The sequence below is a fragment of the Panulirus ornatus genome, chromosome 18, assembly GCF_036320965.1.
Source record: "Panulirus ornatus isolate Po-2019 chromosome 18, ASM3632096v1, whole genome shotgun sequence".
Taxonomy (NCBI): Eukaryota; Metazoa; Arthropoda; class Malacostraca; order Decapoda; family Palinuridae; genus Panulirus; species Panulirus ornatus.
Window position 1 is genome coordinate 57160417 of NC_092241.1, and position 14872 is coordinate 57175288.

General features: G+C 42.7%; 1 protein-coding gene across 5 annotated transcripts in view; it reads left to right on the forward strand.

Moving 5' to 3' along the window:
* Positions 1–14872, forward strand: part of LOC139755139 (uncharacterized) — a 59014-nt gene that overhangs the window by 10400 nt on the left and 33742 nt on the right. For 4 of the 5 annotated variants that reach the window (XM_071673284.1, XM_071673286.1, XM_071673288.1 and 1 more), the window contains exon 2: positions 12807–12847. The exons of the other annotated variant lie outside the window; for it this stretch is intronic. In XM_071673284.1, coding sequence (XP_071529385.1) covers positions 12825–12847 — 23 coding nt within the window. In that variant the 5' untranslated portion in view covers positions 12807–12824. The remainder of the gene's footprint in view (positions 1–12806; positions 12848–14872) is intronic. 5 annotated transcript variants of the gene reach the window in all.

Below are 14872 nucleotides of genomic sequence, written 5' to 3' on the forward strand. Positions count from 1 at the left end.
ATCTGCTTAGTGATCAAGCGTCATACGGAACCTCTCCTGCGGCGCAGTGTTAAATGTTTTCTGGCAGTCTAGAAACAAAAGCAGTGCATCCAGTCATTTTTTTTTTTTTTTTTTGGTCTAGGACGGAGCTCACTCTCACGTAGAAATTTAAGACGTTTATGGCACATGACCTCCTTCCCCTAAAGCTGTGCTTGTTTCTCATTCAGGTCATTTCTTTCCTATAGAAAGTTAATCATTTCCTCTCTGATTATCTTGTTCTTCCAGCATCTTACAGACCAGACTCGTCAGTGAGGCCAATCTGTACTTCAGTGCCTTCTCTCGTTCTCCTTTATCACATCCTCTCTACAAACTTGTGTCTCCATGACTCCCTCTCACCATAAGACTCCAAATTCCTCCACCGTCGTCATCATCATTATCATCATCATCATCATTATCATCATCATCATCATTATCATCATTATCATCATCATTATCATCATCATCATCATCATCATCATCATCATTATCATCATTATCATCATCATTATTATAATCATCATCATCATTATCATCATCATCATTATCATCATCATCATCATTATAATCATCATTATCATTATCATCATCATCATCATCAGTACCTCACTGTCTATCTAAAGTTCTTGTTTTTCTGCTTCTTGTGCCATCATCATTGTTGCCATCATTGCGTATTTGTTCTGGATCATCAAGATTCTTTGGAAGACGATATTGTGACAACAATACTAGGCTCTATATCCCAACAGTTACTTTTCTCATTATGTAGCATGCGTGTGTGTGTGTGTGTGTGTGTGTGTGTGTGTGTGTGTGTCTTCCAGCGCCTGCACACCTTCCCTTTGACTCCGCGCGGCTGTGGGGGGGGGGGGGGGGGGGGTCAAGGGGGACGGGATATATCAGTACAGGGTCACTCACCCCGCCCCCTGCTGCCACCACCACCACACTTGTGCAACAGGTTGTAAATATTTCCTGGACAGTTAGTGTGGACCCAGACTGCATCACACATACAGGTGCGTACGCACCTCGATTATATGTATGGGTCATGTGCCTCGTATTCCACAACCACACGTTATGTATCCTAATCTCTGCCTCCCTTATCTTGACCCGAAATGGTCTTGATTTGGTCTAGCTTGGGCCTCTCACCTTCACCAAGACGAAATGGGGTTTTAATTTCCTTCATACAACTCGCGCACAAGACACGCACTTTACCAAATGTTTACAGTCTGCGCTAAGTATCCACGGGGAAGCATTCACACACACACACACACACTGTACACATTCATAGTAAATCAAGCGTTTATTGCTGTCAGTAGAAAAAGCAAATCTTACTTGGCATGAGCGTTAACTATGAGATCGCTGGCTCTGATGTGTCCTTTTTATTTGGATAGGTTGATAGAGGATAGGAAGTGGAGGTGGGACAGGCAGAGGGATAGTTTGAAATCTGGAAGAGAAGACTGGAGTGTGTACGGGGGTATAGTGCGAGGGTTAATAATGCATGTCTGGTGTACTGCTAATGGTGGCCATCCTTCTCCTCCTCCTCCTCCTCCTCTTCCTCCTCCTCCTCCTCCTCCTCTTCCTCCTCCTCCTCCTCCTCCTCTTCCTCCTCCTCCTCCTCCTCCTCGACCCTCATGTCGCTCAGCTGCTAATATATCAAGTCATTATTTGTCTAGATGACGAGGAAAGCCGTTTGAGTTTTGCTGGATTTTGTTTTCCTCGCTGAGTGTAAAAGATGAGTGAGATCCTGGTGGACGAGACAACGAGACAGGAGTAAAACTGTGAGGCAGGTCTGTCCCTGATGCCAAGTATCATCTTGACTATTCCTGTGGCAGAAACCCTAGAAATACAGGGAAGTTTTTAATGACACTGACCTTGAATGAAGACAGGTAAATGTAACAAATAAACGTGATAAAAATGATAAAAGATAATGGGGGAAGCAGGAGAGTACACGTGGAAGCAATATCAGGAAATGATATTAAGCCAAACTTTCTGACTCAGGGCTGACAAACCAGAGGTGTTAGTTAAACAGGATGTAAAGTTAGCAATTACTGACACGGAGGGTGCAAGATGATTCCGGCCATCACTTCAACACGCCTAAAGTCTGCTGCTGTCTACTCTGTGCTACCCAGTAAGATGATAAGAAAGCTATAGCATCTGGCGATAGCACCTAATAATCAAACACTATGAAGAATTCTCTATAATCTAAAGTACATATGCTACAATAATCTTCATATTATTTACCCCAGGGTTCGAGGAGATTGTTGTTAAATGGAGGGATATTTCCCGCGTTCACAGTCACCTGCAATTTGTTGAGTTGTTTTTCTCGTGTTTACAATAAACGGTGCAGGCAAGGAAGGAATGCCAAGTCAGAGAAAAATACAATTATTCAGATAGCGATTGTGTCGGTCGGCTGCTTGTAGGAAATGAGGACACAGCCTGAAGCCTTGCAGTACGCCGGACAGCCGTTAGATACACAGGTTATCATCAACATATTGTGAAGACCGCGCACTCCACTCCCGCTGTGCCGAACAAATAGCCGATTCAGAAATGCAGTTCATAGGCCATGGTAAAACCCTAACCACACTCATTCTATCTGCCAAGGCTAAATGAGGTTAGGTTAGAATACGTTTGGTTAAATAGGCAAAGACGTAACAACCTATAATCATTCCATATATACATATACATATAATCATTCCATATATACATATACATATATACATATACATATAATTCAGTATTACCAAAAGTATTCCAAAAGATCAAGACTTATTCTTACTTATATTGAATATGGAAAGTTAATCTATTCGTTGGTGATTAGTGTGTATTACGTAAATGTACTGAATGGGGAGGGAGTTTTACGTTCGTGGGGCGCCATTTCATGAGCATTCTCTACTATCTCCCAACATTCTGAACTTGTGTGTGTGTGTGTGTGTGTGTGTGTGTGTGTTTGTGTGTGTGATGTTCACAGTGGCTATCCTCATTCAGTTGATTCCATTCGTCTACCATTCTTATTATATGAAAGTAATTATTCACATTTCGTTGAAGAAGAATTTGCTTAATCTCATGTTATATCCTCCGGCTGCTCTATCTCTACATCTTTCGAAGCGCTGTTCATTGCCTACGTCATCAGTAATTAAGTCATCCCTCACTCTTCTCTTTTCCAAAGTGGGTAAATTTAAAGAGCAACCCTGGCTCTTTCAGTTCTGTTACCACCTCTGTTGCCCTCCTCTGCACCCGTATCTATTAGTTGTTTGTTCTTCTTCAGGTTTGGTAACCAAACTTGTGTAGCATAATCTAGTCTTGGCCTTATGGAGGCAGTGAATGACTTTCTAAACATTTCTTATCCCAAGCACTTGATTGCCTTTCCAATATTTGCCAGCGTACAGTTTGTCTTCGTCCCTGTTTTGATACGAGCCCCTGGCCAACAGACTAAGAATGATGTCAACTTCCAAGTCGCTTTTTCATACGGGTTCAATGCAGCTTATGCTCTGCTGGTTGATATCCACACTGAGGCTTTCCTTCACTGTGACTCATCCTCATTACTTTATGATTACTTGGGATAGATTTGATCAACTATGAATCACACCAACTATTGTGTCTAAGTTTCCTTGCAAGTAGATGAAATCCTCCAAACTCTCTACTTCCCTTATGAATTAAACGTCATATAATGTTCACGTGGGATTTGAATCTTTCTGGTAAGACATTCACATAGATCAAGTGGAGCAATGTTCCCAGAATCGGTTCCAGCGGCAGACCACTGATGACCATCCATCCTCAGTTTCGAGGAAGGCTAGATCTTTGAGTCTTGTCTTCCCTTTCCACTAGCTCCACCCACTGGGGTAGTTCCCCTCCTAATTCTTGCATAAAGATCAAACTTCTTCATACCAGCCTCCCGTGAGGTGCTGAGTGTCAAATGCTTTCTAGTAGTACAAATACAGAGAATCTGCATAGCCTTCTCTTGTCTACAACAGAGCTCACTCTCTCGTAGAAATATAAGAGGTTCTTTCCATATGTCTGTCTTTCCCTGAAACCGTGATCTCTCTCTCTCTCTCTCTCTCTCTCTCTCTCTCTCTCTCTCTCTCTCTCTCTCTCTCTCTCTCTCTTTCTGTGTGTGTGTGTGTGTGTGTGTGTGTGTGTGTGTGTGTGTGTGTGTGTGTGTGTGAATGGAAAATATACCTTCATTAACTTGCTTCATGTTGATGTTGACAAATGGTCAGGTGGTCAAATACAGTGGTCAGTACACCTCCTCAACATGTTTTCATTAGACTTCCTATATTTCATGAATATTGACAGGAATACACGTATAGGAAAATATATTTACACATCTTGGTCAGCAACGGTCATATTGAAAGATACTTTTCATCTGGAGTATTAAATTCAGTCGAGAGATTTGAAACCTTGGGTGTTAGCTGACTGCTAAAGTTCGACTCTGCTCACCTCGACACAACAACAGCAGAAAAGCGAGATGAAGAAAAATAATGTGCGGTTGACTTTGAGCTCTCTCTAATGATAACGTTCCAGTGAGAGAAACTGTAGAACTTTAGGTGAATTATACTAACTTTAGAACAAAAGAAATAAGACATCAAATATACGATAAAATAAATAAATCATTGATAAGAAATAAGGCCATGATGTTTGAAATTAATGTACTCCGTTGCTCTGATTCTATGATAATGTCTTACCATGCACTGATCCCCAGCTGTACCCTGTACAGTGACGCCCCAGTGTACAACACTGTTCCCCACTGTACTTTACTGTGTGTTCCTGTGTACTACTATGCCCCACTCGCCCCTCGTCTACTGATTCCCACTGTATATTGTATACTACTCTTTTCTGAGTATATTGTTGCATCCCCAATGTATACTGTACATTGTTTCCATCACTGTATACTGCTGCTCCACTGTATAAGTTATATTGACGTTTTTCACTGTACATTGCTGCTCTCCAATGGACTCCTGACTTTACTTCTATGACATTTCCAAACTATTCCCCTTTACCCCTTGAGCTTCGGTTCACTCAGCGCCAGAACAACCAGGTTTCTTTCCTCAAACATACTACCTATTTCTCCTTTTTCATCATCATGGTTACATCCACACACACATTCAGACACCCCAGTCTGAGCCTTCGAGGAGGATGAACACTCACCGCCTGACGCACGTTTTAAAGTTAGGGGTATTGTAACGCTGGCGATGCTGGGCAAGTCACTCAGCGTCGACGCGAAACCTGACCAATGACGCGCATCCCTCAGCCCCGGCGACGCGAAACCTGACCAATGACGCGCGCGCATCCCTCAGCCCCGGCGACACGTAACCTGACCAATGACGGAGCGCATCCCTCAGCCCCGGCGACGCGAAACCTGACCAATGACGCGCGCGCATCCCTCAGCCCCGGCGACGCGAAACCTGACCAATGACGGCGCGCATCCCTCAGCCCCGGCGACGTGAAACCTGACCAATGACGCGCGCGCATCCCTCAGCCCCGTCGATATGCCACGTCTGAGGAAGGATCAGTGTCTTAGTGGAGAAAGATTGAGATCTTAGTTATTAGAAACAACGTAGGGTTTTCCCCGCATTTTATCCGTCTCACTTACTAATGTGGAGCAGTGGCTTGTTCAGGTGATGAGTGATCGATGGTATTTGAACGCGAGGATGATGTGGTCACAAATAAGAATATTCATGACTTTGAACGGGTAAATGCTACCATTTTCCCGTTCAAAGCCATGTAAACACGCATTTCCCACGAATGTCGCTCGTCCTCGCCTTTTTTTTTTTGTAATTAGTGCCCACGTACGTGTGTTGTGTTGTGTTGTACGTGTGTTGTATTGTGTTGTGTGCGTGTGTGTGTGTGTGTGTGTGTGTGTGTGTGTGTGTGTGTGTGTTTCGGTTTTGTCCCAAATGCAACACCAGCACGTCTCCAGTGCCTGACTGTGCCCACAACGACCGCTTATGCCTACAACACTGGCTATGCCTACAGCAGCATATGCACAACCAGTTATGTCTGCAGCAACATACGTACAACCGGTTGTACCTGAAGCAACATATGTGCAACCGGTTGTACCAACAGCAACATATGTACAACCGGTTGTGCCTACAACACTTGGTTATGCCTGCAGCATTGTGCCTACAACACTTGGTTATGCCTGCAGCAGCATATGTCCAAACGGTTGTGCCTACGGGCCATAACCTACAGGAAACAGCTGACGAGCAGTATATCAACTGCAGCTTAGGCGTCTGTGGCGGAAAGTGTTTACATGTAGTTGTGAGTGTAGGACGGACGTGTTGTGGGGCTATGCGTGAGGTGGGCATGCGGCCTTCCAACACGTATGGACGTTCATAACCTTATGATTAACAACCCGCTCGAAGGTTACCTGGTAGCAGCGAGGATATACTTGCCTTCGGTAATCTGTGAGCTAATTTTACTCTGAGCAAGTACTATAGCTAAGTACTATAGCTAAGTACTATAGCTAAGTACTATAGCTAAGTACTATAGCGAAATCTGGCTAATTACTTATGTATGGGTGCCTCGCTAGACATAAGTATTCACTCATTGATATCATCATCGTAACAATAGGATACCATAAAATTGCCCCCCCCCCCTCTGGTACAGTGATTAAGTTATCGTCTTTCAATCATTGTGAATATATCATTCTGTGGATATATATTATAGTTCGTTGTGGGTTTTTTTTTCCCTCTATTTTTGATGAAACAATCTACACTTGTGCTATACAGGTGTTCCAGTGTGTGTGTATGTGTGTGTGTGTGTGTGTGTGTGTGTGTGTGTGTGTGTGTGTGTGTGTGAACACCTTGTCCATGTGGTCCCGCCCGTGAGCTCTTTTTCTTACTTTCCTATTCATTGGGTACACTTGAGTGCTTGTACGTATCCTTTTTTGATATATATATATATATATATATATATATATATATATATATATATATATATATATATATATATATATATATATATATATATATCCCTGGGGATAGGGGAGAAAGAATACTTCCCACGTATTCCCTGCGTGTCGTAGAAGGCGACTAAAAGGGAAGGGAGCGGGGGGCTGGAAATCCTCCCCTCTCGTTTTTTTTTTTTATTTTTTTTTTTTCCAAAAGAAGGAACAGAGAAGGGGGCCAGGTGAGGATATTCCCTCAAAGGCCCAGTCCTCTGTTCTTAGCGCTACCTCGCTAATGCGGGAAATGGCGAATAGTATGAAAAAAAAATATATATATATATACATATATGGGAGGGTATTGATTGAGAGGGTGAAGGCATGTACAGAGCATCAGATTGGGGAAGAGCAGTGTGGTTTCAGAAGTGGTAGAGGATGTGTGGATCAGGTGTTTGCTTTGAAGAATGTATGTGAGAAATACTTAGAAAAGCAAATGGATTTGTATGTAGCATTTATGGATCTGGAGAGGGCATATGATAGAGTTGATAGAGATGCTTTGTGGAAGGTATTAAGAATATATGGTGTGGGAGGCAAGTTGTTAGAAGCAGTGAGAAGTTTTTATCGAGGATGTAAGGCATGTGTACGTGTAGGAAGAGAGGAAAGTGATTGGTTCTCAGTGAATGTAGGTTTGCGGCAGGGGTGTGTGATGTCTCCATGGTTGTTTAATTTGTTTATGGATGGGGTTGTTAGGGAGGTAAATGCAAGAGTTTTGGAAAGAGGGGCAAGTATGAAGTCTGTTGGGGATGAGAGAGCTTGGGAAGTGAGTCAGTTGTTGTTCGCTGATGATACAGCGCTGGTGACTGATTCATGTGAGAAACTGCAGAAGCTGGTGACTGAGTTTGGTAAAGTGTGTGGAAGAAGAAAGTTAAGAGTAAATGTGAATAAGAGCAAGGTTATTAGGTACAGTAGGGTTGAGGGCCAAGTCAATTGGGAGGTGAGTTTGAATGGAGAAAAACTGGAGGAAGTGAAGTGTTTTAGATATCTGGGAGTGGATCTGGCAGCGGATGGAACCATGGAAGCGGAAGTGGATCATAGGGTGGGGGAGGGGGCGAAAATTCTGGGAGCCTTGAAGAATGTGTGGAAGTCGAGAACATTATCTCGGAAAGCAAAAATGGGTATGTTTGAAGGAATAGTGGTTCCAACAATGTTGTATGGTTGCGAGGCGTGGGCTATGGATAGAGTTGTGCGCAGGAGGATGGATGTGCTGGAAATGAGATGTTTGAGGACAATGTGTGGTGTGAGGTGGTTTGATCGAGTAAGTAACGTAAGGGTAAGAGAGATGTGTGGAAATAAAAAGAGCGTGGTTGAGAGAGCAGAAGAGGGTGTTTTGAAGTGGTTTGGGCACATGGAGAGAATGAGTGAGGAAAGATTGACCAAGAGGATATATGTGTCGGAGGTGGAGGGAACGAGGAGAAGAGGGAGACCAAATTGGAGGTGGAAAGATGGAGTGAAAAAGATTTTGTGTGATCGGGGCCTGAACATGCAGGAGGGTGAAAGGAGGGCAAGGAATAGAGTGAATTGGAGCGATGTGGTATACCGGGGTTGACGTGTTGTCAGTGGATTGAATCAAGGCATGTGAAGCGTCTGGGGTAAACCATGGAAAGCTGTGTAGGTATGTATATTTGCGTGTGTGGACGTATGTATATACATGTGTATGGGGGGGGGGGTTGGGCCATTTCTTTCGTCTGTTTCCTTGCGCTACCTCGCAAACGCGGGAGACAGCGACAAAGTATAAAATATATATATATATATATATATATATATATATATATATATATATATATATATATATATATATATATATAATTATTTTGCTTTGTCGCTGTCTCCCGCGTTTGCGAGGTAGCTCAAGGAAACAGACGAAAGAAATGGCACAACCCACCCCCATACACAATGTACACACACACACGCCCACACACGCAAATATATATACCTATACATCTCAATGTACACATATATATACACACACAGACACATACATATATACCCATGCACACAATTCACACTGCCCCTATTCATTCCCATCGCCACCTCGCCACACATGGAATACCATCCCCCTCCCCCCTCATGTGTGCGAGGTAGCACTAGGAAAAAACAACAAAGGCCCCATTCGTTCACACTCAGTCTCCAGCTGTCACGCAATAATGCCCGAAACCACAGCTCCCTTTCCACATCCAGGCCCCACACAACTTTCCATGGTTTACCCCAGACGCTTCACATGCCCTGATTCAATCCACTGACAGCACGTCAACCCCGGTATACCACATCGATCCAATTTATTTCATTCCTTGCCCGCCTTTCACCCTCCTGCGTGTTCAGGCCCCGATCACACAAAATCTTTTTCACTCCATCTTTCCACCTCCAATTTGGTCTCCCACTTCTCCTCGTTCCCTCCACCTCCGACACATATATCCTCTTGGTCAATCTTTCCTCACTCATTCTCTCCATGTGCCCAAACCATTTCAAAACACCCTCTTCTGCTCCCTCAACCACGCTCTTTTTATTTCCACACATCTCTCTTACCCTTACATTACTTACTCGATCAAACCACCTCACACCACACATTGTCCTCAAACATCTCATTTCCAGCACATCCATCCTCCTGCGCACAACTCTATCCATAGCCCACGCCTCGCAACCATACAACTTTGTTGGAACCCCTATTCCTTCAAACATACCCATTTTTGCTTTCCAAGATAATGTTCTCGACTTCCACACATTCTTCAAGGCTCCCAGGATTTTCGCCTCCTCCCCCACCCTATGATTCACTTCCGCTTCCATGGTTCCATCCGCTGCCAGATCCACTAAAACACTTTACTTCTAAAACACTTTACTTCCTCCAGTTTTTCTCCATTCAAACTTACCTCCCAATTGACTTGACCCTCAACCCTACTGTACCTAATAACCTTGCTCTTATTCACATTTACTCTTAACTTTCTTCTTTCACATACTTTACCAAACTCAGTCACCAGCTTCTGCAGTTTCTCACATGAATCAGTCACCAGCGCTGTATCATCAGCGAACAACAACTGACTCACTTCCCAAGCTCTCTCATCCACAACAGACTTCATACTTGCCCCTCTTTCCAAAACTCTTGCATTCACCTCCCTAACAACCCCAACCATAAACAAATTAAACAACCATGGAGACATCACACACCCCTGCCGCAAACCTACATTCACTGAGAACCAATCACTTTCCTCTCTTCCTACACGTACACATGCCTTACATCCTCGATAAAAACTTTTCACTGCTTCTAACAACTTGCCTCCCACACCATATATTCTTAATATCTTCCACAGAGCATCTCTATCAACTCTATCATATGCCTTCTCCAGATCCATAAATGCTACATACAAATCCATTTGCTTTTCTAAGTATTTCTCACATACATTCTTCAAAGCAAACACCTGATCCACACATCCTCTACCACTTCTGAAACCACACTGCTCTTCCCCAATCTGATGCTCTATACATGCCTTCACCCTCTCAATCAATACCCTCCCATATAATTTACCAGGAATACTCAACAAACTTATACCTCTGTAATTTGAGCACTCACTCTTATCCCCTTTGCCTTTGTACAATGGCACTATGCACGCTTTCCGCCAATCCTCAGGCACCTCACCATGAGTCATACATATATTAAATAACCTTACCAACCAGTCAACAATACAGTCACCCCCTTTTTTAATAAATTCCACTGCAATACCATCCAAACCTGCTGCCTTGCCGGCTTTCATCTTCCGCAAAGCTTTTACTACCTCTTCTCTGTTTACCAAATCATTTTCCCTAACCCTCTCACTTTGCACACCACCTCGACCAAAACACCCTATATCTGCCACTCTATCATCAAACACATTCAGCAAACCTTCAAAATACTCCATATATATATATATATATATATATATATATATATATATATATATATATATATATATATATATATATATATATATAGATATATATATATATATATATATTTTTTTTTTTTTTTTTGCTTTGTCGCTGCGAGGTAGCGCAAGGAAACAGACGAAAGAAATGGCCTAACCCACCCCCATACACATGTATATACATACGTCCACACACGCAAATATACATACCTACACAGCTTTCCATGGTTTACCCCAGACGCTTCACATGCCTTGATTCAATCCACTGACAGCACGTCAACCCCGGTATACCACATCGCTCCAATTCACTCTATTCCTTGCCCTCCTTTCACCCTCCTGCATGTTCAGGCCCCGATCACACAAAATCTTTTTCACTCCATCTTTCCACCTCCAATTTGGTCTCCATCTTCTCGTTCCCTCCACCTCCGACACATATATCCTCTTGGTCAATCTGTCCTCACTCATTCTCTCCATGTGCCCAAACCATTTCAAAACACCCTCTTCTGCTCTCTCAACCACGCTCTTTTTATTTCCACACATCTCTCTTACCCTTACGTTACTTACTCGATCAAACCACCTCACACCACACATTGTCCTCAAACATCTCATTTCCAGCACATCCATCCATATATATATATATATATATATATATATATATATATATATATATATATATATATATATATATATATATATATATATTGCTTTGTCGCTGTCTCCCGCGTTAGCGAGGTAGCGCAAGGAAACAGACGAAAGAATGGCCCAACTCACCCACATACACATGTATATACATACATACACGTCCACACACGCAAATATACATACCTACACATCTCAACGTATACAGATATATACACACACAGACATACATATATACATATGTACATAATTCATACTGTCTGCCTTTATTCATTCCCATCGCCACCTCGCCACACATGAAATAACAACCCCCTCCCCCCCTCATGTGTGCGAGGTAGCGCTAAGAAAAGACAACAAAGGCCCCATTCGTTCACACTCAGTCTCTAGCTGTCATGTAATAATGCACCGAAACCACAGCTCCCTTTCCTATGAGTCCACGGGGAAAATGAAACACAAGTTCCCAAGTGCAATTTTGTGTAATAATCACATCATCAGGGGAGACGCAAGAGAGAAATATAAGTCACTTGATATACATCGAAGAGACGAAGCTAGGACGCCCTTTGGTAAACCTGTGATTGTCCAAGACATGTGTTTTGGACAATCACGTTTACCGAATATATATATATATATATATATATATATATATATATATATATATATATATATATATATATATATTTTTTTTTTTTTTTTTTTTTTTTTTCGTTAGCCCAGGGACTGAACGCGTTTCACGCTAAGAATCGGTTACATATATTTACGAGTTGACAATCAAATTATGGTGATAAATAAGAGTTACATGTAAGCTAATATTGGACTGTAACATTTCTAAATAACTGAAATCATAAGCAACCTTTGAAAGACTGGTAGCATCTAGCAAGAGGATCAAATTCTAACCCGCTCCGCGCAGATAAATAGAAAATACTATTAGATTATCCATTAAGTAAGAGTTAGTACAATATAGGAGTGCTAGCTGTTTACATTCACAGAAGTTCAGTGCTCGGGGGAAGGATGAACAGCTGAGTGGACTGTGGATCGACAGCCGCGACCAGGATTCGAACCTATGTAGGATTAACTCCACAGGCGACCCGCGCATACGTGACGGTTATACACACTAACCGTCATACCATAAAATTCGTGTGTTTATGTTAATAGGTATCTACATGAATCAACAGTTTATGACAGGAATATCTCCCTCCTGATATATAGGTTTTTTTTTTTTAAAGTGTTTTCCATTTCTTCGACTAGGCAGTCCGCTCATCATCATATTTCCTCATGTCTATCCAGTACGTCTGTATAACAATAACTTATTTACTCATTTCCAGTGGGAGCTCCGTTTTGAGATGAACTACAGCAAAACCTTTAGGTAAGTAACGTCGCCAAATACGTGTGTGTTGCCGCTACGTTAGACTCAGTTATGTATGCAGCCGCCTTAGCTGGCTCGCCCACCCTCAGCTGTGTTTAGTTTGATTTTTGGCTTGTGTGGCGCTGTTGCTGTCACTGCCTACGCCTGGCGGTCGTAGGATGGTTCGTGTACTTTCCTTGTTTCCAAGCGGCCTTACATGGCTCTTGTCCTTGCTGGATGGTTCTTACATCACTTGTGGGTGGCTCTACACTTCTCTGGTGATTGTGGGTGGCTCTACACCTCTCTCTGGTGATTGTGGGTTGCTCTACATCTCTCAGGTGATTGTGGGTGGCTCTACACCTCTCTCTGGTGATTGTCTGTTGCTCTACATCTCTCATGTGATTGTGGGTGGCTCTACACTTCTCTGGTTATTGTGGGTGGCTCTACACCTCTCTCAGGTGATTGAGGGTGGCTTCATACCACTACCACTACGTGGCGATCACGTTACACACGACCGGTAATGATGGAATCAGGCAAGGAACCACACAAACACTATAACCTCTTCACATACCACAGTGCCGGACTACCCTATGCTACGAGGCTGGGTGATAAATGAGATAACCAGTAAATAATGGCTACGTTCACAACAACGGGAAAAAAAATCAAATAAGATTAAAAGTGACTCATCTCTTCAACAATTGTTCGGGGACAATATTACTGCACTGAGAATAATGTAAGCAAAAACATAAGAGTAACTAACAGTGGCTTAAAAGTCAAGAAATCACAGTGAACTATCAAAACAGTAGCTATGAATCAACTGTTCACATGACATTTATCAATGTGTATGGGGAATTCAACATTTGTCCAGCGGTTTAGACAAATGGTTCGCTCTTCGGATGAACTAATGTGCGGGAGGGAAGAATAAACTCTGTCCTGGATTGAAATGATTGTTGACGACAGATGTCAGTTACGACAGTGGAAGATTATTAACTGAGGATAGTCAGGTGCTAGTCAATCTAACTGTACTAATAACCGCTACGAACTAAATCTAGCGAACAGAAATAGTAGCTAGGTTTCTCTTCGCATGCTGCAGGTAGGGACAGATTCCTGTACAGCGAATTACAGGTTGGATAAGATAATCGAGGCAGTGGCTGGCTTATCACGGTGTCTCAAGAACTACTTATCTGAGGTCTTGCACAGTGTTGATGCCTTGCACATTGTTGCAGCGTAGCCGCAACGAGTATACAAAATGCAAGCTTTATTGTGGTAAAGCCAAGGATAACACTGTAGAATGTTGATAGCGGTTAACCTTGTGGTTACTATAGCACAGTCGCTTAAGAATACTGTGGCAGAGGTTAGTATGCGTCGATGAGCATAGTGTTTAAACTACAGATGTATAAGTTTGTGGAGTATTCCTGGGAAATTGTATAGGAGGGTACTGATTAAGAGGGTGAAGGCATGTACAGAGCATCAGATTGGGGAAGAGCAGTGTGGTTTTAGAAGTGGTAGAGGATGTGTGGATCAGGTGTTTGCTTTGAAGAATGTGTGTGAGGAATACTCAGAAAAACAGATGGATTTGTAAGAAGCTTTTATGGATTTGGAGAAGGCATATGACGCTGTTGATAGAGATGCTTTGTGGAAGGTTTGAAGAATATATGGTGTAGGTGGTAAGTTGCTAGAAGCACTGAAAAGTTTTCATCAAGGATATAAGGCATGTGTACGAGTTGGATGAGAGGAGAGTCATTGGTTCCAAGTTAATTTTGGTCTGCGGCAAGGGTGTGTGATGACCCAATGGTTAATTTGTTTATGGATGGGGTGGTTAGGGAGGTAAATGCAAGGGTTTTGGAGAGAGGCGCGAGTATGCAGGCGGTTGAGGATGAGAGGGCTTGGGAAGTGAGTCAGTTGTTGTTCGCCGATGATACAGCTCTGGTGGTTGATTCGAGGGAGAAACTGCAAAAGTTGGTAACTGAGTTTGGTAAAGCGTGTGAAAGGAGAAAGTTGAGAGTGAATGTGAATAAGAGCAAGATTATTAGGGACAGTAGGGTT